Genomic DNA, 25,292 nt, shown 5'->3' with positions numbered 1-25,292 from the left:
GCCTGTTTTTGTATTTTTACTGTGTATATGTGTATGGACATGTGTATATCCAAAAAAACATAGTAGGCACTAAGATTTTGTGTTCTAAAACTTTACATAAGTTTTATGCAAATATAAATATACTGTATGAAACCTTTTGCTATTCATTTTACTCAGCATGTTTTTAAGTTTATTGGTTTTCACGCATGTATATGTAATTACATGCTAATATATGTGATTCATTCATTTTGAATGCTAAATAATATTGTGTTAATATATGAATAAACTAGTTATCTTTCTTTTCATATGTTTCTCTTTTTTTCTTCTTCAAACCACTGTTCTATTGAACATACTTGGAAACATATATCAGATTTCTCTTAGTCAGATATTCACATGTATTCTTTATTTTGAAACAGGGTCTCACTAAGTTGCAGAGGGCCTCACTAAGTAGCTGAGGCTGTAGGTGAATCACAATCCTCCCGTCTCAGCCTCCCAAATGCTGGGATTACAAGTGCACGCTTGGCCCTCTGCAACTTAGTGAGACCCTGTTTCAAAATAAAGAATTAAAAAAAAAATAGAGCAGGGGGTGTAGGTTGGAGGTCAAATGCCCCTGGGTTCTATCCCCAGACCCGCAAAAAAATGTGCCACTATGCCTGGCTAAATATTCACATGTAAAGTTAAAGGGTCTCCACAGGATGTGTTAGATATAATTAGGTATAGAATGTTCCCTGAAGAGTTCATGTATTGATGTTGAGAGCTGATATAACTAAGTCACAAGAGTTTTATTCTTATCAGTGTATAAATCCATCATAATGGACTTAGTAGGTGGCAGGTAACCTAGGCAAGTAGGGTATGGCTGGAGGAGTGGGGGTGTGGCTTTAAGGAATGTGCTTGTGTCTTTGAATCCCTTCAATACTCTCTTGCTTCCAGCTACCATGATGTGAGAACAGAGCCCTTGTTCTCTCCCTCTCTATGCCTCCCATTGCCATGCCTGAGCTCCGCAGACCTGGCCTGACTTGGACTGAAACTCTGAGATCTCTAGGACTGTTAGCAAATAAATCTTCTTTCCTCTAGGTTGTATGGTCAGTTGTTTTGGAGTATAGAAGTGAGAATGCTGACTGAAATAGTATCCGAGTATTCATTTTTACTAAATATTGCTACACTGCTTTCTCAAATTATACCAACTTATGTTCTTAGAAGTCCTTGTCTTTTTCCATGCTCTTGACACACTTGGAACTATCAGGTATCTAATGGTTATCCAGTATGGTTAACATTAACTTGTTTCTCATTGTGGTTCAAATTTGTACTTCCCTGATCCTAAGGATGATTAGCATATTTTCATATGTCTACTGTCTTCAGGTGTTATCTGGGAATTGTCCACTCATATCTTTTGCTCATTTTTAAAATGGATTGTTTCTTCCTTTTATAATTAATAGATATCATTGCAAATATTTTACATGTTTTGGGTACCAATCACTCACAGTTATGTTTAAGGCAAATATTTTCCCCCAAACTGTATTTCTGTTCTAAAGTCCAATCTTTTATTTATGCTTAGTACTCTGTAGGATGTCTTGAAATTTCATTATGAATTCATATGGGTTCTTGAGTCAGACTGACCAGATCTATCTCTTACTAGCCACAAATTACACCTTATTATTATGCATGGTAAATTGTACCTTTACACTGTAGAAATCCAGTAGTTACCATCTTATTCTACCAAGAATCACAGATAGCAAGGAAACCTAACACAGGTTTCTTGCTATAATGAAGTAAGATGCATGCACCTTACTTACCTGTAAATTAGTCCTGCCAAAACTATTTTACTTAAGCCAGGCATGGTGGTGCACGCTAAAAATCTCAGTACTTGGGAGGCTGAGACAGAAGGATTGCATGGGTTTGAAGCCAGCCTCAACTACTTAGTGAGGCTCTCAGCAACTTTAGTGTGATTCTGTTTTCAAATAAAATATAAAACAGGTCTGGGAGTGTAGCCCAGAGGTAGAAGGCCCCTGGGTTCCATTTCTAATACCACAAAAACAAATTAACTTAATTTTTGTTTTGTTTTTGGGGGGGTGAGGATTGAAACCAGGGGCATTATACCTCCAAGATACATCCCTAGTCCTTTTTACTTCTAATTTGAAACAGGGTCTCTCTAAATTTCTGAGGCTGACTTGAACTTTCGATCCTCCTATCTCAGCCTCCCAAGTACTGAGATTATAGACATGCACTACTATGACCATCTTATTCAGCCTAATTTAGTACAGCATGTAAATATAAATCCTCTTTGCAAGAAATGCAGGGGATACAGACAAGTCAAACTATGCTAGAAATAAACTCAGCATGGGTGGGGGGATGTTCTATAAGACAATGGCCTTGTCCCTCAGAAACTCCATGATGAGGGTAAAAAAAACATGACAAGCTCTTATATACTAACTGAAGCTAAAAATACATGACAACCAAACGTATACTTTGTATTGGACTCTAGTATTTTTAAAGGGGTCTATGAAAATAATTTGGGGCATAATGGGGAACTGGATATTTGATCATACTAAGGAACTGTATAATTTCCTTAGGTTCAATAACAGTATTTTGTTTATATAGGAGAATGTCACATATAAATATTAAAGTTTGATGTCTACAACTTAATTTCAAATTGTAAAGCAAAGACAAAAAAGTACATACAAAAATATAACAATGAATACCAAAGTATTAACAATTTTGAATCCAGGTGACATGAACAAAGCGTTTTTGGTTTTCTCCCAAATTTACAGTATTTTTCTTTTTTACATAACAAAAGGTTGTAAAACATAAGTTGTATTAACTTTATAAATTGATTTTGCAGAAATGTTCCAGCTATACCTTTTTTACAATCTATAGAACTTCCCATTTATTTACATCTTTTTATGCCCTTCAAGGTTTTATGATTTTCTCCTTAAAGGTTTTTCATGTATTTATTAGAGTTATTTCAAGATACTTTATAATCATATTGCTTTAGTTAATGTAATTTTTTTTAATTGCCTTTTCAAACTTATCATGAACCACCTGAATATTTTTGATCAGTTACAATGCCTGCTCTCCTTTAACAGTAGAACTACTTAAAATAATTCAAATAAACAAAAATGCAAATCTTGAGCCAGGTGCAATGGTGCACACCCTATAATTGGGACACTGAGACGAGAGGTTCATACGTTCAAGACCAACCTCAGCAGCTTAGCAAGAATCTCTCTCAAAATAAAAAATAAAAATAAAAAGAGTTAGGGGTATAGCTCAGTGATAAAGCACCCCTGGGTTCAATCTCTAGCACCAAAAAAGACCAAAAAAAAATTTTTTTTTCAAGACTGGGGATTGAACCCAAGGGCATTCTACCTTTGAACGACACCCCCAGCCAACCCTATTTTGTATTCTTTATTTTGAAACAGAATCTCAATAAGTTTCAGAGGGCCTCACTAAGTAGCTGAGGTTGGCCACGAACCTGCAATCCTCCTGTCTCAGCCTCCCAAGTACTGGGATTACAAACATGTGCCACCATGCCCTGCTGACAAAAATATTAAAATCCTTATAAATTTCACTCACTAAATTATCCTTACTTAAAATGTTATCATTTTTGAGAAGTTTAAGGTTTACAATAAAATTGAAAGAAAATTACAGAAATATCCCATATACTCCCACCCTGTACAAGCACAGTCTCTCCCGTTATCCACATCCTCCACCAGAGTGGTACATTTTTTACCACTGATAACTTATGCTGACACATCATAGTCACCCAAAGCCCACAGTTCCAATTAGGATTCACTCTTGATGCTGTACATTTTGTGGGTTTAGGCAAATGTATAATGCCATGTATTCACCATTATGGTACCATACAGAGTATTTTCATTGTCCTAAAAAATCTTCTGTGCTTTCCTCATTCATCCCTCTCCCCTTCCCCAGTTCGGGGGGGAAAAAAACTTACCGTTTTCCTGTCATTATAGTTTTGCCATTTCCAGAATATCATATAGTTAGAATCATGCAGCACACTCCCAATTCAGACTGGTTTATATCACTTAGTAGTATGCATTCAAGGTTCCTTTGTGTCATTTCATGGCTTGATAGCTCATTTCTTTTTACCTGAATAATATTCATTGTCCGGATGTACTACAGTTTTTATTCGCCTACTGAAGGATCTTTGGTTGCTTCTAAGTTTTAGATATCACAAATAAAATTTCTATAAACATCAATTATCAAGTTTTGTGTGGACATTAAGTTTTGAATGCCTTTGGGTAAATACCAAGGAGTGCAATGATGTACCATAGATAAGAGTATGTTTTGTTTTATAAGAAACTGCCTAGCTGTCTTCCAACGTAGTTTTTTCATTCTGCATTCCCATCAGTAACAAGTGAGTTCCAGCTGGTCCACATTCTTGGCTGCACTTGGTATTGCCATGAGGCCCCTCCATGCTAAATGCCAGTTGAACCACCTCACACCTCTGTGAGAAATAACCAACACATTTCTAAATGCCCCTAGGAAATGTACTGACCCTGACTAAAAACTACCCAAATAGTTCTAATTAACAATCAATCTAGCTAATCCGATGACAATTTAACTGGCCCATTCCAACAAAACTCACAAGGGTTCCACATACTAGAGACAATATAGTTTATAAATATTGGTAAAAGGAATAGACAATTGAACTAAAATAGAAATGTTTACTGAGTTGGGAAAGCAGAGATAGCTATTGTTCAACCAGAAGATGACACAGCGCTGTAAGTCTGTCATTTAAGAACCCCCTCCAAAGATGACACAGAAAAATGCTCAGAACCTTAAGACCTTCTGTGAGTCCCAGCAAGGGACTCACAGAAATAACTCCCATTATTTTCTGGAGCTGACTGGCTCTCGGCTACTGAAGTATCTGCCAAAAAACATGTACTTTATTTCTCACCATACCATGGATTAAGAAACTAGCCAAGATGTCTATCAAAGATGAATGGATTACAAAACTATGGGAATTTTTCTTAGCCAACAGAATTTTTCTTAGCCATAAAGAAGAACAAAATTACACCATCTGCAGGGAAATGAATGAAACTGGAGAACATTATGCTAAGTGAGATCAGTCAGTCACAAAAAGTTAAGTCAGATGTTCACCCTAATAAGCGGATGCTAGGGAGAAAACGGGTCATAGGAAGAACTCTAGACAAAGAAGGAGAAACAAAAGATGAGCAAATAAGGTGACCTAACTGAGGGGAATGGAGAGGGAAGGAAATTCCCTAATATACATGACATACATTCATAAACAAATCAAAGTCAATCACTGAGCCAAACATGAAAGGAAGGAGGGGGAGAGAATGGGGTGGGAATTGATATAAACATGTATACCTCTATCATCTTGTACCCCACTGAGCTATCTGACTACAAACCGGGCATGATGGCGCACGCTTATAATCCCAGTACTTGGAAGGCTAAGACAGGAGGATCACAGGTTCACCACCAGCCTCGGCAACTTGGTGAGGCTCTCTGTGAGACCCTGTTTCAAAATAAAAAATAAGGAATAGGGCTGGGGGTGTAGCTCAGAGGTAGAATGCCCATTGGTTCAACCCCCCAATTCCACAAAAATAAATAAAGATATATGACACAATGCAACGATAAAAATTTTAAAAAAGAAACCATACAGAGAATATTTCTTATTATATGAACTGCAAATATGTATTCATTTTAAAAATAAAATCAGTGCTTCAGACCTAGAACTAATGGTCATTATCTTGCTGAGAAACAAATTAATTTGTGAAGCCAGCTGTGAGGGTTACTTACCAGACGTCTTGATTCACTGAAGCAAAATAAGCCTGAAAAGCTAAGGATTTAGAAGGTACAGGTTTTACCAATCTCTTGAGGTATATGCTTAGAAAAAAACAAAAATGATTCCCAACCCAATAAAAACTGACCAAGAAACAGTAGCACGTCTAGTTTCCTCCACTGCTCTGCCAAATAGCATCTCAACTTAGACTCCTTTTCTTCCTTCAAAGATTTTCTCTTAACATCTCTCTACAGAAGGTACAACTTGGAATAAAAGAAATAAAAAGCATTTACCGTTAGCACAGGAGAGAAAAGGGAGTGTAGGCTAAGAGGTGCCCAGGAGTGGAACTTACTGGACAAAAGTAGGTGTTCTCCACGATGTGATGGGCCACCATACTGTTCTCGGCAGACAGAGACATGATAAACAGCAAAGCGTCCCGAGCTTGCTGGCCTACTGCCCCCTCGCGATGAATGAAGGGGATCAGGAGGGAGAAGATGAGGAAGTTAGCAGCCCCTTGGTCCTCACTAGTGTGGAAAAAGAGTTCCAGAATGGATGGATCTTTGACAAGGATGGAACAGAGCTGATTGAGCAGGACGACCAGCTTCCCCTCCACAGTGGGGGTAGCAGCTCCAGAGCAAGAGCTCAGCAACATCATCAAAGGCTTCAGGATTGGCTTATGGTGCAGTAGAGGCTGGTGCGACTGCGTGACCAACATCTCATACATCTTTAGTTGTTCCATCTTAGTCTCGTCAGTGAATTCCCGTCTCAAGCTCCAAAGGAAGAGCTTCTCCATGATGTTCTCAGAGACCACAAATTCCAAAATTGGCCCCATTGCGGCATCCTTGGCCTGCTCTTCAATTAGCAAGAAAAGCATGTGTTCTACGTAGTTCTGCACAGCACTGGCCTCATCCGGGGGGATGGACCCATATTTTGCCTGAGTGTTCTTCAAGGGATCGTGCTTCTCTAAGATTTTCACAACCTGCAACCAAAACAAATATTTGTAAACTGTCTGATGTTTATCATTATTACAAAACATAGCACTACTGATTTCACTAAGTTGTCACCAAAAATGCAGGTGCCACTATCCACACCAGGATGTATGTAGGAAATCTTCTTCTCTCTTTCCCCTCCTCTCTTTGGAAGTAAAAGTGTCAAAACTATAGAAAGATAGCTGGGCATGGCAGTGCATGCTTGTAATCCCAGCATTCAGGCAGCGGAGACTGGAGGATCATGGATTGCGGACAGCCTCAGCTACTTAGCAAGGCCCTTCGCAACTCAGTGAGACCCTGTTTCAAAAATATAAAAAGACTAAAAAAAAAAAAAATAGGACTGGGGTTGTAGCTCTGAGGTACAATGTCCCTGGGTTCCATCCCCAGTATCACACAAAAAAACAAAAACTATAAAAAGATGATGTTTGAAGATGCTAACTTATCATAGTTAAAAATTATGGTAACCGAAATATCAAAGAAAATAGCACCATTATGTGAATTCCTTGGACAATAACTATGAAGACTACTGAGCAACATGAAAAACTGTGAGCCATATTTAGATGAAAAAAGTAAGCTACTTACATTAGACCCATAATTATCAAGTATGTCAAAAACAGGTAAAAAAAAGAGTGATAAGAAACCTGCGAAAAATAATAGCTGCTTTCGTGTTCAAAGGAATACATCCCTATATTTTTTAAACGGTCAATAATATAATGTTGTCTTTTAACTTTAAAATACAATTAAATAAGTAAAAGGAAACCATGACTACCAGTGTTCTGTAAACAAAGTTGCTTTAGAGGTTTCAGTAGAGGACACAGCTCATCTGCCCCTGACAAAATAATATCCCTCCTCCCTCTACTTGGACAGGACCCCTCTGCAAACAAGCACACAGCAGTAGTAAGCATGAAAGGGCCTGAGGAGCAGGAGACACGCAACCAGCAGAATCAACCCTAGCAGACGGAAGACACTAAGGCCCAAAGGTAAAGGGCTTGGAGGCTGTGTTTCTTAGAGCTGAAAATCTCCCGAGATTATAACCAATGATAAAATAAGACCCTCAAGTGTGGAGTGAAGAAAAAATTTTGTTTGGAGACAGTGATGATGATTATGAATGTACTTAATGTCTCTGACTTAAACATTTGAAATGGCTAAGATGGTATCTTTTGTTGAATATCCTTCACTACCAAAACACATCACTTAACCGAAAAAAATAAATGAATACTTAAATAGGTCATGTCCCAGCCTTGGTGCATCTCTCCCCCTTACCACTGTGGCCATTTGAATGCTTCCTACATACCTTTCTCTGTCCCCTGGTACTACTTTGGGATGTGAAAATTTGAAACATTTTATACCTCAACTTTCATTTAACTTTATGACTTTGGATTTATACAATAATCCCATTTCAATTATTCCCTTTAAATGCATGCACAGAAGCCGGGCGTGGTGTCGTACGCTTGTAATCCCAGCACTTGGGAGGCTGAAACGGAGGATCACACAGGTTCAAAGCCAGCCTCAGCTACTTAGTGAGGCGCTCAGCAACTTAGTGAGACCCTGTTTCCAAATAAAGTATAAAATAGGTCTGGGAGATAGCCCAGAGGTAGAAAAGCCCCTGGGTTCTACCCCCAGTACCACCAAAAATAAAAAAATAAATAAAAATGTATGCACAGGATGATTTTTTTAAACAACCAAACATTTTAGTGATGACTCTAACTTTGCTCCGTTTGCCTTTCTAAGTTGCATGCGATGTTTATCTTTGCAGAGCCCTCCTGGTCCAGTTCCATGATATGCTGTTACATGTTCTGTATTTAGGTTATAGAATTTTGCAAGTCACTGGGGAAGCTGGCAAATAACAGTGCAATGTCAGCACACGAGCAATGAGAGAAATGTATTTCTCAAGAAAAAGTCTATGTTTTCCCCTGTCGGAAGTAGGAAAAGGAATTTTTATGAACCAGGCAACTGCATCCTGTCTGAATGAATGAATTTCTACAGAATCTATCATTTCTATTAACTTCCATTTATAAAACTGATAATGCTGAGTCACACAGGAAAAAGTCACCCCAACACCCTGAGTCAACATAGTTACTGAGGAAGGCCTTGGGCAAGCAGCTATGTAGGAGCTGTGTGGCCCGCTGACCGGTGGCCACAGGGAAGGTGGTGGACTTCCTCTGCTTAGCCACACACCTGCCTCCACCATGCCATCCTGATTACTCATGAGCCTGAAGACTTCCCTGGTGGCAGAGGCCCTGGGACCTGGCTCTCCCCCTTTCCATGTGGCTCTGAGTCTTCACCTCTCATAGAGTAGAATCACAGAAGCAAGCTGGTCCAAAAGAGGCCTCTGCTTCAATGCCTGCCACATGGTCTCCAGCCCAAAAATCCCTACCTGCGAGGCTCTCACTCTGAAGAACATTATTAGCTACATGCTTTATCAGTTCTTATAATTTGAAAGTCCACGTTAAGTTTACTTATGAGAGCCATCTTGCCAGGTGGGTCTCCACAGATAAAATGTAATTATACTTCTCATGTGCGCTAACCAGTCGAAAACCGGGACCATGCCTTATACATTGATAGTGACGTGGTGAATTACCTCAATCTTTCTGAAAAACTGCCTGGCAACATGTAACAGAAGTTAAAAAATTGTTCCTGCCCTTTGACTTGTTAGTCTGACTTTGGGAAAAATGCCCCAAGGAAACAACCCAAAAGCAATTTATTAAAAGATGATTGAGCCAGGCATGGTGGTGCACGCTTGTAATCTCAGCATTTGGGAGGCTGAGACAGGAGGATCGTGGTTCGCAGACAACCTCAGCTACTAAGTGAGGCTCTTTGCAACTCAGTGAGACCTTGTTTCAAAATAAAGAATAAAAAATAGGGCTGGGGGTGTAGCTTGGAGGTAGAATGCCTCTGGGTTCCATCCTCAGTACAGCAAAAAAAAAAAAAAAAAAAGTTCAGATCAATGATATTTTCCAATAATGAAAAATAAAAATATTATTGACCCAGTGGTCAAGAATAAGAGAAATGTAATCAAAATGTTGTATTATATAACACAACTATTATTGTATAAATTAATTACATCATTACATACAAATCTATACATACAATAATTTAACTTAAAAAGCAAATATATTGACAAATAGATGCATATTAAAAATTAATCTAAGGAAATATAAATAAGATTTTCAGGTTAGTTCTTAATTCTTGTTATTTTGAAAGTACAAATTAAAAATAAAAGTAGATATTTTACTCCGGGAAGATGGCGACCGAGAAAAGCGGGGCTTAAGAGCCCCGCTAACAACAAATCTCCATTACCACAAAATCAGCGCCTTTCAAAGCCAGAAAACAACATCACCAGAGAAACAAAAAAAATCACCAGGCTCCAGAGAGAAAGCGGACTGAGAACAGAGCCACAGAGGAGATCCTCACGCCCGAGGACGCGGCTTCACGCCCGAGGACGCGGCAGCAGCGCCATACTGCCGGCGGCACTGGCGAATTCACGGGATGGCCACAGCAAGCCGAGGGGAGCCGCTGCGGAACAGCCAGGTGGGATTTCCCGGCGCAGAGGGCATCTAAAGCTCCCAGTGGCTGAGCTCAGCACACGCTGCAGGGATTCAGAGTGGAAATCAAAACCAAGAAAAAAAAAACCGCCAGCCCCATAGCCGAGGGCGTAGCAGCGGCGCCATATTGCCACCGGTGGCAACAGCACCAAATTCACCGAATTCAGTACAGCTACATCTGCGTACTCAAGAACAGTGAGTCAAATTGCGGGCCACAGCGGAGAAATCCCAGTACTGTACTCACTGGGACTTGACCCAGTGGGAGAGGGATGGTGGCAGTGATATCACACCATAGGAGAACGTGCAACCTGGCACCCCCCACAGTCTAAAGCAGCCTCTATCGACTCTCTGGGTCGGAGACTCTGTGATACAACCCAGTAAAGGAGTAGTGGGGTCTGAGATACTACAGACTCGAGATCCAAAACACCTTAAGTGAAGTCATAGTGACCCAAGGGAAAAACCCAGAGAAGGCACAAACTTCTGAAATCATGGGAAAGAGGAATAATACTGGAGCAATGAATGCTCACAACCCCACAACATCAGAACCCGATAAAACAGAAAATCAGAGATTTCTAGAAGATCAAATCAGGAAAATAACTGTAGAAATAATAGAGGTGCTTCGAAAAGAACTCAGAGAGAGCCAAAAAGAGATAAAGGATGCAATTAATGAAGTAAAGGCCTCAATTCAAAGCACAAACAACCGATTAGAACACATGGAGAACAGAATCTCGCTCTTAGAAGATGATCATTCCAAAAATGAATGCATAGTTTCTAATCTAGAAAAAAATATCCGACAGCAGGAATCTGATATTGAAGAAATATGGGCCCATTTTAAGAGAGCTAACCTAAGAATAATTGGAATAGAGGAGGGAAAAGAAAGTGAAACCAAAGGGACCAACAATCTCTTCAAGGAAGTAATAGCAGAAAATTTTCCAGACATAGAGCAAGAGGTCGATACGCAGGTCCAGGAAACGTATAGAACTCCCTTTAGACAGGATCGGAGAAGAGGATCCCCACGCCACATAATTGTCAAAATGACCAATGTGGAAGCCAAGCAGAGACTCTTAAAGGCAACAAAAGCAAAGGGCCAAGTGACATTCAGAGGCAAACCAATTAGAATCACTCCAGACTTCCCAAACCAAGTTATGAGAGCCAGAAGGGCTTGGAGTAACATATTCCCAATTTTGAAAGAAAACAACTTCCAGCCAAAAATTTCCTACCCAGCAAAACTTTCTATCAAATTAGATGGAGAAATAAGAAGCTTCCATGACAAACAGAAACTGAAGGAATTTATGTCTTCAAAACCAGCACTAGAGAAAATACTCAAAGAGATTAACTACAAAGAAGAAATAGGTAACACACATCAGAACTAGAGAAACAAGATTTTCCATCCAACAGACAACTAAGATTGGTTATCTGTGGAGATTCATTATTTATGTTAGTCTTTTACCTCTAAAGGGTATTGTTTTATCTCTAAAGGGTATTGTTTGCCTTTATTGTTGTTAATTTTTAGGATTTCTAGTTGGAATATTAATATACCTTCAGATATATAAAAGGTTAGTCTTTTATCTCTAAAGGGTATTGTTTGCCTTTATTGTTGTTAATTTTTAGGATTTCTAGTTGGAATATTAATATACCTTCAGATATAGCATTTGGAAATATTTTATCCCATTCTATTAGTAACTTTTAACTCTGTTTACATTGTCTTTGGATATACAATATTTTTTTTATTTTTTAGGGAGTTTGTATACTCTTCTGTTGCCTGTGCCATTGAAATCATAACCAAGAAATCACTGCCAATTTCAATGTTGTGAGGTTTAATGACCCAGATTTTCTCCTAAAAGTTTATAGTCTTAAGATTTATATTTAGGTCTTTTATCTATTTTGAGTTAATATTTGTATATGGGATTAAGTAAGGGTCCAATTTTATTCTTTTCCATGTAATTATTATTTTTCAACAATATTTAGTTAAAAGATTATTATTCCCACCACCAAATGTTCATGGAAACCTTGTCAAAAATAACTTGATAATATAGGGAAGAATTTAGCTCTAGGCTTTTATTTAACTCCAATGGTTTATATATCTGCCTTTAGAATAGTACTACACTGTTTCAATTATTGTAGCTTTATATGGTTTGAAATCAGAAAATATACATCTTCTAGCTTTGTTCTTTTTCAAGATCATTGTGGGTACCTAGAGTCCATATTCCATATTAGGATAGATTTTTTTTCTGAAAAATAAATATATAAATATATGATAGTTTCACCTAAAAAATAGAAAAAATAGATTCTCTGGTAAGAAAGAAAGCAAAAAGAAATATTGAAATGTTATCTTTAAGTCATCAAAAGCTTGGTATCAGACAAATGAAACTGTTATGTGAGATTATCATTTTTAATTTTGGATAAATTGCTATAATACTAGATGTCAACCACTAAGCCAAGCATGGGAGGGAGGGATAGGGAGAGAATGGGGTGGGGATCGGGTGGGGGCTGACTGGGCAATGTGTGCATGTATGTCTACAAAAGTATGTATCCCTCTATGATGTATGAATACAGTGCACCAATTAAAAATAAAAAAAATAAAAATTAAAAAAGTAGATATTTTATACTAATGTCTTTTAAAAAGGATCAGAACACCTAAGTGTGGTGGTGCATGCTTGTAATCCCAGTACTTGAGAGGCTGAGACAGAAGGATTGTAGGTTCATGACCAGCCTCAGCTGAGTTACTTAGTGAGGCCCTCTATAATTTAGTGAGACCCTGTTTCAAAATAAAGAATAAAAAATAGGGCTGGGGGTGTAACTCATAAGTTGAATGCTCCTGAGTTCAATTCCCAGTACAAAAACAAAACAAAACAAAAGACCAAAACATTGAGCTAAAAACAATTTTCTTGCCAGGCATGGTGGCGCACACTTGTAATTCCTGCACTTGGGAGGCAGAGACAGGAGGATCACACAGGCTCGAAGCCAGCCTCGCTGGCTTAAGAGACTCTGTTTCATAGGTCTGGGAGTGTAGCCTGGAGATAGAAGGGTTTCCAGGAACCCCAGAACCACCAAAACAAAAACAAAAACCAATTTTCTCAGAAATTCCTAAGCAATATAAGTTAATGAATATTTATACTATTTATTATTTATCTAATATATATGTGTAATATATAGTAAAAATATTTAACAAAACACAAATCACATTTTCTCATGAATTAACCTTCATCTGTATTATTTATTCCAGTGTATTCCTTTCCAAATAGACCTTTTTTTTTTTCTATAACGAATCCTTTTCTTTTTATCCTGCAGTGCTGGGGCTTGAACCCAGGACCTCACACGTGATAGACCAGCACTCTATCATTGAGCTACATCCCCTACCTTGCTATGAGAAATTCTAAAAAGGAAACTGAGATTTTTATATAGAATACAAACTGTTTATCCCCCTTTAAAGAGAAGCATCTTAACCTTCCTTATAGTAGCTCCTTTATACTGCCTTCTGGGTTAATGAGCAGAGAAATGTGGGAACAGAGTTACAAGAATCCACAGAGATGGAAGGTCTACTGCTCTGGAATGAAGCAGACCCTTTAAAGCTCCTTTACTCACTCCCAGCCTGGCATGGGAATTTACTGCCTGGCAGACGGGAGTATAACACCCAAGGCCTGTGAGTCATGAAACACAGGATACTCAGCAGCGTGCTGACTAGGCCTGGGTGGCCACATACCTTTACCCTGGCTCCTCAGGTGTCAGGGCCCTCCCAGGCTACCTGCCTTTCCCTTCCAGGAAGACACACCCATGACCTGCTTTTGATGTGGCTCTAGGAGACCACGCCCTGGGGCTGGTTCCTGCAGTGGCAGGGAATGCCAACACAGCTTCCTGGCTAGGGCACAACCTGCACTGAGGTGCCAAAGAACTTCTACCCTGATGCCCACTCACCCCCAAAGGGTGTCATGGTTCTTTGGGTTTCTGCAGACTGATTCTTGATGTGACTTGGACGCTCCTCCTCTTTTCCTTTTGCCCGATTCTTGCATCACTCCCATCAAACTCCAATAAGCCCATTGCACTGATTTCTGCTTGCTGCGCAGGTGCACCTGCTTCCCAACTCTGACCCTCCTGTCGGATGGGCGCCACAATCCCACGCTGCTCACAGTGCCTCCCTGGGCGCGGCCCATCCCGGCCTGCCTGCGGTTATCGCTATCTTGGACTCAACCTTGCCTCAAATTTCCCATCCCCTGCTTCTACTCATCTACATGCTGTCAGTCTCAGGCACTCAGCCAATAACAGTCTTAACTGTTTTAAACTCAGTTTTTAACTCAGTTTTTAAAAAAATACAATTAATAGTAGGCAAGATGAGTGAACATAAGCAAAATATGCTTTGTGAATATTTCCCTTCCAACACAAGTTTTGTTAGGCCAAAAATATCATTTAATACACTAATCAACACCGAATAAAGCCCATTCTAATTAAGTAAACCAGATAAGATTAGAAATAATAAGTACATGTTTGTAATCCCACCATTTGAGAGGCAGAGACCAGAGGATCGCGGTTCACGGACAGCCTCAGCTACTTAGTGAGACCCTCTGCAGCTCAGTGAGACCCGGTTTCAAAATAAAGAATAAAAAATAGGGCAGGGGCTGTAGCTCAGAGATCAAATGTCCCTGGGTTCCATCCCCAGACCCACAAAAAATAAGAATAATAATAATAACTTACACCGGGCATGGTGGCTCAAGCTTGTAATTGCAGCATTTGGGAGGCTAAGATAGGAGGACCACGGTTTGCGGACAGCCTGGGCTATTAAGTAAGGCCCTTTGCAACTCAGAGAAGACCCTGTTCCAAAATAAAGAATAAAAAATAGGGCAGGGGTGGGGCTGGGATGTAGCTCAGTGGCAAAGTGCCTGGCAAGTGCACCAACCTGGGTTTGATCCCCAATCCAAAAAGACCCCCTTAAAAAAAATGAGGGCTGGGGTGTAGCTCAGAGGTAGAATGCCCCTAGGCTCCATCGCCAGTACTGCAAAGAAAAAAAAGAATAACTTACATGTTTTGCTGATTATAGTTAGGTATTTGTTGGTCATTTGTTGACATTAAAAATATAGGATGGCTGGCCAGGCATGGTGGAGCACACTTGTAATCCCCACGCTTAGGAGGCGGAGATAGGAGGATCGCGCAAGTTCGAAGCCAGCTGTGCTGGCTTAAGAGACCCTGTTTCCAAATTTAAAATATATAAAAAATGGTTTGGGAGTGTAGCCTAGAAGTAGAAGGGTTCTATCCCCAGTACCACCAAATAAAAATGTGTGTATGTGTGTGTGTGTAGGATGGTGTATATGTGTATGTGTGTGAGAGACAGAGACAGAGACGGACAGACAGACAGACAGACAGACAGACTGGGGGGAAGAGGAAATGAATATCATGAGCCTGAATCACATTAAGATCCACATGTAAATTATTGTAATTATAAAAAGAAACAAAATCAACTATGTGAACAATGGTGTTCAATTTTTCATCAGATGATTTCAAAGCCATGTGATCTATAAAGATGAAGATTACAGGTTAATGAACAGCACATTTCTTTCATCCCTAATGATGGCCCCCATCAGTCAGTGATAATGAACCTGGCTTTTTAACTAGGACATTTTCATTCAGTCATCTATAAAGCCAAACAAAAAACTTCAATGATACAACATACTTTTTTATTTTTATTTTTTGGTACTGAGGAACAAACCCAGGGGCATTTTACCTCTGAGCTACACCCCAGCCATTTTATTTATTTATTTTATTTTTGGTGGTACTTGGGGTGGAACCCAGGGGCTTTTCTACCTCTGAGCTACACTCCCAGACCTACTTTATACTTTATTTGGAAACAGAGTCTCACTAAGTTGCTGAGAGCCTCACTAAGTAGCTGAGGCTGGCTTCGAACCTGTGCGATCCTCCTGTCTCAGTCTCCTAAGTGTGGGGATTACTAGTGTGCACCACCACACCTGGCTGCCATTTTACTTTTTATTCTGAAACAAGGTCTAAATTGCAGAGGCTGCTCTCGAACCTGCAATCCTCCTGTCTCAGCCTCCCAAGTACTGGGATTACAGGTGTGAGCTACCACACTGGCTACATTTTCCCCAACTTCCCTCCCAAGAGGATGGAAGCCTGAAGATGGGTCCTCTTTCTATCCCACCTAGAAGTTCCTCATCATCAGATGAGAAGAGCTCCTAAAAGTGGGTCTTGGGGACCTTTGTGAATCTGCTTGCAAGGAGAAGAGAAAATATGGGCTATGGCTTACACAAAAATGTCCAGTTATTCTTCCTTCTGACCCCCACCCCCACTTCCCGAGATGAGCAGTGTGTGTACAAGAGGAAGACGTGGAAGCCAGGGTTCCACTTGAGTCAGTGCAAAAACAAGAAAACGATGAGCAAGTAGCCAGGTGTGGCAATACACACCTGTAATCCTAGTACTTAGGAGGCTGAAGCAGGAGGATAGCAGGTTCAAGGTTAATCTCAGCAACCTCTGAAGCTTAGTGAGACCCTATTTCAAAACAGAAAATAAAGCCCAACATGGTGGTGCACACTTGTAATCCCAGTACTTGGGAGGCTGAGACAGGAGGATCTGGGTTCATGGACAGACTCAGCTATTTAGTGAGGCCCTTTGCAATTCAGTGAGACTTTGTTTCAAAATAAAGAATAAAAAATAGGGCTGGGGTTCCATCCCCAGTTCCATCCCTAGTACTGCAAAAAATAATAATAATTAAAATAAAAATAAATAGGGCTGGGGAGGGGGGGTGTGGCTCAGAGGTAGAATGCCCCTGGGTTCAATTCTTAGTACATTGGAAGTGGGAAGGTTTTGAATCCTGGCCCTGCTGCTTCATCTACTTAATTTCTTCCTTCCTGGTCTATGTTTTCACTTTCTGTTATACCTGTGGTCAACTACAATCTTAAAATACTAAGTGGAAAATTCAAGTTGGCCAGAATCTTAAACAATTACAAATTCTAAATAGGAAGCCCAAATGTTTTCAGAGTGAAAAATCTACCTAAATCACATAATTGCAGCTCAAGCTCATGCATAATCTTCCCTCATGATAAACGCAAGTGTTTCTTTGTCAGGAGATTTATGTCAATTCCATCTTAACACTGCTGCATCTTATATGCCTACCTGTATCATTAGGAGGTTATTTATGCTACTTTGGTCAGAGCCTAGTTATTTCAAGAAAGTCACGGGAGTAAACCCCGCACCTCCAAATCCTTTGGAATGCCAATTTAAGGTGACACTGTGGAAAAAGCTAAGTAACTAAGCAACAGTCTCCAGCACACAGAAGAAGGGCAGGATTTAGCTGTCACATGCCAAATTCCACTTAATGCACCAAATAACTACAACCAGAGTAAGTTTCTTTCCAGTCTTTGTTCAGACTTAACAACGGTGTCTTCCAAACTGGAGTACTGCTTGTGCTCCTATTCCCACAAGGCAATGGACTTTTACCAAGCCATTTCTTTGTATATTAAATTAATAGCCTAATAATACACGTGCACCTGTCCCCCTTGTTGAATGTCCGCTCCAGTCCTGAGCCCCAGAGACTGCCTTTCCAACAGGAAGGACTTAACAGGAGGAACGATACGAGTGATAATCTTCCCAATGACACTAATTTCAACATTTCAATAGCAAAATTCAAACTTACCAGATCAGGGATGTAGCTCCGTGGTAGAGCACCTACCTAACGTGAGCCAGGCCCCGGGCTCCGCCCCCAGCACCACACAGAGGCTCAGACTTAGCAGTGAGTTTGCAGCAAGAGAATGGCCGGCAGGGCAACATGCTCAGTCACTCTTGGGTCTAACAGGAGCACAAGTTAATGCCCTGGCCTCTGTCTTAAAAAGCATGGCTTTTGCTTCCTTTATTTATTTTCCACTATTACGTTTAGGGCTACTGGTAAAGGTGGGATGATAGGCATAAATTTGTTAAATGTTTTTTTCTAGGGGAAAATTTTTTTTTTCAGTAACTGGAGTTTTCTTTTTTAATCTGTCAATACATCTTTTATTTATTTTTTATTGCTCCACTATAGTCTCACATCATAATGTGGATAGTTACCTGCTCCTAATAGTCCTATTCTCATTATCTCTTCAAATTTTATTTGTACTCTGAGAAAAACAAAATATTTTATATTTAGAAATACATAATATAAGCCAGGCATGGTGGCGCACGCTTGTAATCCCCGTGCTTGGGAGGCAGAGACAGGAGAATTGTGCTGGTTCGAAGCCAGCCTTGCTGGCTTAAGAGACCCTGTTTCCAAATAAAAATATTTTAAAAATGGGTCTGGGAGTATAGCCCAGAGGTAGAAGGGTTTCCAGGAACCCTAGTACCACCAAAAAAAAATAAATAAATAACATGCATGTATGAAATTATAACAATGAAACCCACTGTTTTATATAATTAACATGCACTAGTAATTATAATTTAAAAAGAGTTGTATTCTTCTTTCAGGATGATAAAAGTAAATTATCATCAGCTGAGCATGGTGGTGCGCACTTGTAAATCCCAGCATTTGGGAGGCTGAAACAGTGAGACCCTGTTTCAAAAATAAAGAATAAAAAATAGGGCTGGGGGTGTAGCTCGGAGGTAGAATGCCCCTGCATTCCACCCCCCAGTACCGCAAAAAAAAAAAAAAAGAAAAGAAAAGAAATTATCATGTATATTTTTAAATGTTAAAAAAATCAAGATATTCAAAAGATTCATCAGAGCACTCTAATATTTCCCAACTCTTAATCTCTCAGAGGCTTTATCTAAAGGCACAGACCAAAAGAATAAAGATAAACAGAGCAAGCTGGGCGTGATGGCGCACGCTTGTAATCCCAGCAACTGGGAGGCTGAGACAGGAGGATCATTGGTTCACGGCCAGCCTCAGATACTTTAAGTACTTTACAACTCAGTGAGATCCTGTTTCAAAATAAAGAATAAAAAAATAGGGCTGGGGGTGTAGCTCAGAGTTAGAATGCCCCTGGGTTCCATCCTCAGTACATACACACACACACGTACACACACACACACACACACACACACACACACACACACAAAGATAAACAGAGCAAATGAACAAGATTCAAATACACGTGACAAATCCATGTATAGATGCTACTTCTTTAACAGACTCAGGCTACTTGGCGCTCCACACAGATACGATGCCTAAAATAGATTAGCCATTTTTCATTATTGTGGGAAGGCATTTAGATGGGAAGGCATTTCGGCAATCTAGATGGTTCTATTTTTTCCCCATTCCCAACCCCTTCAAGATGAAAAAGGTTACACAATCCACTAGATTTCCCCCCATCTATCACCACTACTGTATTTGAGCTCTGGCATTTTCTTATCTTAAAAAAAGGATAAAACAGCCTATTTTGGGAGGTTGAGAAAGGTAAGAAAGAGCTTTGAGCTATTACGTACCCAGAAGCAGAAGCTGAAATGCACATTTCCAATTGATATTTTTTAAACCTACTTCCTCTATTCTTCTGGAGAAAAAGCACTTGGTATTGAAAGACAGACCATGAGTACAGGAAATCATTATGCCATGTGTTGGGGGTTAATTTACATGTTGGTCCAACTGAACAGCTTATTACTGGGAAGGCCAACACTTCATTTTCACCCTCTTCCATTCAGAATAAAAAAGCAAAAACATAAAAGGAAGAGATAAAAGCAATATTCTACTAGGTTACAAACTGTTCTTGCACATGACTATAAAAACTAAACACACACACTTTCTGATTACTCAGTGCAAGCCCAAAGACCTTTCTGCAAGCACATTATGCAATGTTTTTGTTTCTTTGGGCTTTTTTGGTGGTGGTACTGGGGTTTCTGGAAGCCCTTCTACCTCTGGGCTACACTGCCAGACCTATTTTATATTTTTATTTGGAAAGAGGGTCTCTTAAGCCAGCACAGCTGGTTTTGAACCTGCGCGATCCTCCTGTCTCTGCCTCCCGAGCGCAGGGATCACAAGCGTGCGCCACCACGCTTGGCCTATGCAATGTTTTTAAAATTAGTGTATGTTCAAAGCTGCTCCTTAAGTTCCCTAGGAATTCTAAAGTTGTATTTCATATTTCCTGTCTTCAGCAATTATTGGCCATCTACAATATGTCACACTCTATTCTGAACACTGGCAATAGAGATAAATTGCAAATGATCTCTGATCTTGAGGTGCTTGGGATGAAGTTGAGAAAAAGATATTGTACATGTAACTGTAATACAAGGTGGTTGGTATAACAATGTAAGGAAACTTGGGTGGCATTAGAACACAAAGTGGGAGCATGAGAAAGAGTGGGGAAAGCTTCCTGGAGGAAAGGATGTCCCAGATGCGTCCTGCAGGAGGAGAGGCATGTAAAGCCAGGGGAAGGAATCTTCCAGGCAAAAAGAAGAGCAAGTGCCTAGGCACAGAGGCATGAAGGCGCATGGTGGACACTTGCCCAGGGCTGAGAGTGGCTAGGAAGTCCAAGCACCTTTGCATTTACCCTGGCCTGTAGGTGGGCAGATGTCACTGAAAGGCCCAACTAGAGAAATGTGGGTTTTAGATTCATTGCTCTAGCAACTTAAGGTGCAAGATAACCATTCGGAAGGTAAGAGGATGTATAGGATGGGGCTACTTTCGAAGCCTAAATTCTCCAGGGTTGCAATTAGGAATGCAATTATTCCTGGTTTCGCCAGGTCTCCCTCCTGTATCCCCGAGTCACAGGCTGCCTTGGATCGGGGGTGCAACTAGCTCCCCTCCACCCCGACAGACTATGTGGTCCACACACAGACTATGTGAGACAAGCGGATCTCCTCCTCCACCCATGTGTGTTTTGTAACTTGAGCTCTGGAATGGAAGCTACTTATAAGTAGTAGAACAGAACCTGTCAAATACATGTCAATTACATTGACTTCCTACTGAAGTATCCTCACAGAGAACTTTGCATTCCGCAGACTTTTGTTGCCTCCATTTCCCCTAACTTATCATAAACTAAAGCAATGTACTGGGCAGCTAATGGGACACTTGAGTATACAAAATGCTGCCATTCAGTCTTGTCTCTGCCGCATCTCTTACCAGCCTAACAGGTTTTCTCAGGTTGCCTCAGGGGACCCAGAGGCTGCAGTCACAGAAGTCACAGGAGCTCAGGTCAAGTTTAGCTCATTACCCGTCCTCCGAGACTCGTCATCTGCCCCCAGCTGGCCAATCCCTAGCAAAAGAGCTAATGAATGAAGCTCCAAAACGACGACCGCAGAGCCTCTGCTCCTAGCAACTTCAAGTCTCCTTACAGCCTTGCACTTGGCTCCACATCTCTGCTTTGCTCTGTGTTTTTTGCCTTCCCCACCTTCTTTCAACCTCCAAAAAAGCCAAAACTGAGCATTTATTCCCAAGCCTTTCAATAAAATGTTTTTTTCCTCTATCTTCAAAACCTTTTTCCCACCTCCAAGTTGCTGAAGCAATCGCTTTCTCTATTTCACAGGCCATTTCCATCCTCGATAGCCCCCCTTAACTTAATTCCAGTGATCATTATTATTCATTTTGTATTGTTCTTTATATTGTCATTCAAATTAGCCTAAACATTCTTTTTTTGTGTGTGCACTGGAGATGGAACCTAGGTCATTCGACCTCTGAGCTACACTACAGCCCTATTTTTTTATTCTTTATTTTGAAACAGGGTCTCACTGAGTTGCAGAGGGCCTCACTAAGTAGCTGAGGCTGTCTGCGAACCGCGATCCTCCTGTCTCGGCCTCCCAAACACTGGGATTACAAGCTGCATCCTTACCAGCCTAACAGGTTTCCTCAGGTTGCCTCAGGGCACCAGAGGCTGCAGTCAAGCAAGTCACAGGAGTGCAGGTGCACCACCAGGCCGGCTAGCCTAAACATTCTTTATATGCCCAGTCCAAGACTCAACACACCCTTAAGTCCCACCTGGAAGGCCTACAGTGATGTATCTGAAGTACGGCTAATGAATATAATCGTGTTGCTCCCCCGTGTGAATTTCTCAACAAGTATTTTCATAAAGGTAACAGAAAGGCTCCTAAGGCCTCTGCAGACAAGAGACTAAAGATTCCAGACTTAAATCTGCAGATTCCAGATTTAAGAGGAAAAGTCAAGCCTAAAGAGGAATGGAGAGAAGAAACGGAAAGAGAAAAGGAGAGGGAAGAAGGAAGAAATAAAACTCACCCAAACTTAAAGAAATGGCTGAGCCAACAATAGGACTGATCCCCACTTTACAAAAAATAAACATCTAATGACTAAACATTCCCTCTGGCAAAGTTATTCTCAGCCCAACTCACTATTTTTCTGCACTAAAAGCAGGGCTGGATAACTGAAATGTCTGGTAATGATGAGGTCATTTATATTGGCTATGGAAATGAGTAATACGATTCTGGGGCCAATATTTATTCTTTCAACAAGGTGAAGGAGCACCTTGTTGAAACAGGACGTTCTAACAGCACTTCCGCAGCTGTGGAGGTAACTTGCCTGAGACAAAATCTGACAGAGCAGCTGAACCACCTACACGTAATCAAGATACATCATGTCTTCAGGAGCGGTACAGAATTCCAGACAGGTCACATCACCATTATCCCACGAGGAAGGCTATAATGAAAGCTGCTATACACAAACAAATAAACAAAATGGAGCCCTGGAGCAAAGGTCATGTATTAAAATGATATACTTCGTTAGCCAAGTCTGGACCTGAAAAATGCCCCAATCTCATTATGCACTCCTAAGAGAAATGGGCATAAATAATTAACAAATGAACATGCACCGATCCACAAATATATTATGCACACTATCAATACAAGTTAATAGATTTTTTTTTAAAAGTGTGATACTGGGGATTGAACCCAGGGGCATTCTACCTCTGAGCTACACCCCCAGCCCTATTTTTTATTCTTTATTTTGAAATAGGGTCTCACTAATTTGCAGAGGGCCTCACTAAGTAACTGAGTGCAATACTGGATCCTCCTGTCTCAGCCTCCCAAGTACTGGGATTACTAGCATGTGCCACCAAAATAATAGAATTTTTTAAAGGTAAAGATAGAAGAAAGCCATCTCAGGCACTCTTGCCACACCCAATGGATGACTGCACACCTCCCTTAGGGCTCACTACTCTACTTCGGAGCCATGGTTTAAAAGGCTTTTTTTTTTTAAGTACCAAATTAAAGATAATTATCTGGAAAAATTCCTAAATTACTTTTTCTCTTTACTAAAGAAGATGTACCCTCAGTGTCCATAGCAAATCCATTAAAATTCTAACCGTAAAAAGTCAGGGAATGGGAAATGCACAAAAACAGAAGCCTTGGAAGCTTTATAATGGATAGCAAAAAAGAAGCAACAAAGTATGAACAACCCAGAAGCAGAATTGATTTTGTTCCTTTTTTATCTAAACCATGTCCCCTATAATTGCTGTGATTTACAGGCTCAGTGCTTTAACCCATGTGTTGTTTCCATCCACAGGAAGGAACTGGGTAGTCATTAAAAAACTGTCACATAAATAGCCACTTACCAGCTCACCTGGGGAGTGTAATGCTGGACGAGGAATAAAGAATGCGATTTTGTTTATTTTACTACTTGTGAACTCCCTGAGGAAAGGGGCAGGCTGGTAAATTTTCTGAACATTCAAACCCTTAATTATCCATACTAGCAGGTCAGAGAAGAGTCACAGAGAAGTCAAAATGAAGCATAAGAAAAGAAAAAAGATGTTTTATAATCAACTTTGGAATGAAAAAAGACAGATTATTCAAGTGCAGCCAGACATCTTCTTTCCTTAAGTTACACAGGGACCACTGGCCCCAAACACTAGAGCACAACAGCCAGAAACATGAGCTCTGGAGTCAAAGGACTGAGGTCTAAGCATTGGCGTGGTCACGCACTAGTTTTATTAACCTCTTACTTTTCCATTCCCTCATCGGTAAGATTACTAAGTTAATAGCAACTACCTGTAGGTTTGCAGAGATGGTTAAATGATATAAGGCATCTGAAGTACTTCAATACTGTACTTGGTAAATGCTTAATAAACGTGTGTTCGCATTATTTTGAATTTAAGGACTGGATGGAAATGAAGCAGGGAACACCACAGGAGAGGATATCATTATGGTCAAGTATATTTCAAAGTGATATGAAAGTCACTTTAAGGAACAACTTCCGCTTTTCTAAAAATAGCTAAAGAACATGTGTGTTCCCTAACTGCTTTTGTGAGAACCACCATTTTTAACCAGACATTTTATTCAAGGAAAATAAAAAGAGAAACTTCCTTTCCTCCCATGGAGAGGGGTTTCCCTACGTATGTTTCTGGAAACCAAGTTACCTGTCACAGAGATAGGAGATTGGCTCAGTGTGATGGAGCCCCCGGGGGCTCCCAAGACCAGCAGAGGCTGAACCCATACATTACCTGTCCCCAGTGGTTCTTAAACACAATCATGCATGTTTCCGGGTCAACTCCCTGCAGGCTCACAGCCTGCTGGAATTTGCTTTCTGTCGAAACCGATGACATCATAAACCTTCAACGCTTCTAAGTCATATTTGATTTTCATAAAAATGTGGTAAGTGGTTGCTAACTTTCAAGTATCATATTAGAAGTGTAACTTCCTCCCTTTTCGTCACCTCCTGAAACCTGCAAAGACAAAAATGAAGAGTGTGACTCATCACTGAACATGTTAAATAGATGCCATTAAGTTTAAATCAAAGGGTAGATAGACATTCTCAAAGTCCAACACAGAAAAAGTATACACAAAAGAGATATTTACACTCCATCTAAAGCACATTTTTCTCTCATCTAAAGCACATTTTACACTCATCTAAAGCACATTTTTTCTTGCTTCTCAAAATGTAAAATAACAACACAAAAAAGACTTTCATTAAATGAGTGAGAACAGCCGGTGTGGTGGTACACACCTGTAATCCCCACGCTTGGGAGGCTGAGGCAGGAGGATCACGCAGGTTAGAAGCCAGACGCGCTGGCTTAAGAGACCCTGTTTCCAAATAAAAATATAAAAAAAAGGTGTCTGAGAGTGTAGCCCAGAGGTAGAAGGGTTTCCAGGAACCCTAGCACCATCCTAAAT

General features: G+C 40.3%; 1 protein-coding gene across 1 annotated transcript in view; it reads right to left on the bottom strand.

The window, feature by feature from the left end:
- Positions 1-24,727, bottom strand: part of FHIP1A (FHF complex subunit HOOK interacting protein 1A) — a gene marked incomplete at both ends in the record, with an annotated part of 93,960 nt that extends 69,233 nt beyond the window's left edge. Inside the window, 2 exons of the mRNA XM_080697012.1 lie at positions 6,096-6,722; positions 24,623-24,727. Of these exons, the coding sequence (XP_080553138.1) occupies positions 6,096-6,722; positions 24,623-24,727 (732 nt within the window). The remainder of the gene's footprint in view (positions 1-6,095; positions 6,723-24,622) is intronic.
- Positions 24,728-25,292: the final 565 nt, after the last annotated feature.

The sequence above is a fragment of the Muscardinus avellanarius genome (genome assembly GCF_963383645.1).
Source record: "Muscardinus avellanarius genome assembly, chromosome: 6".
Lineage (NCBI taxonomy): Eukaryota > Metazoa > Chordata > Mammalia > Rodentia > Gliridae > Muscardinus > Muscardinus avellanarius.
The sequence above is the reverse complement of the archived record's forward strand: the minus strand, read 5'-3'. Positions and strand labels throughout refer to the sequence as shown.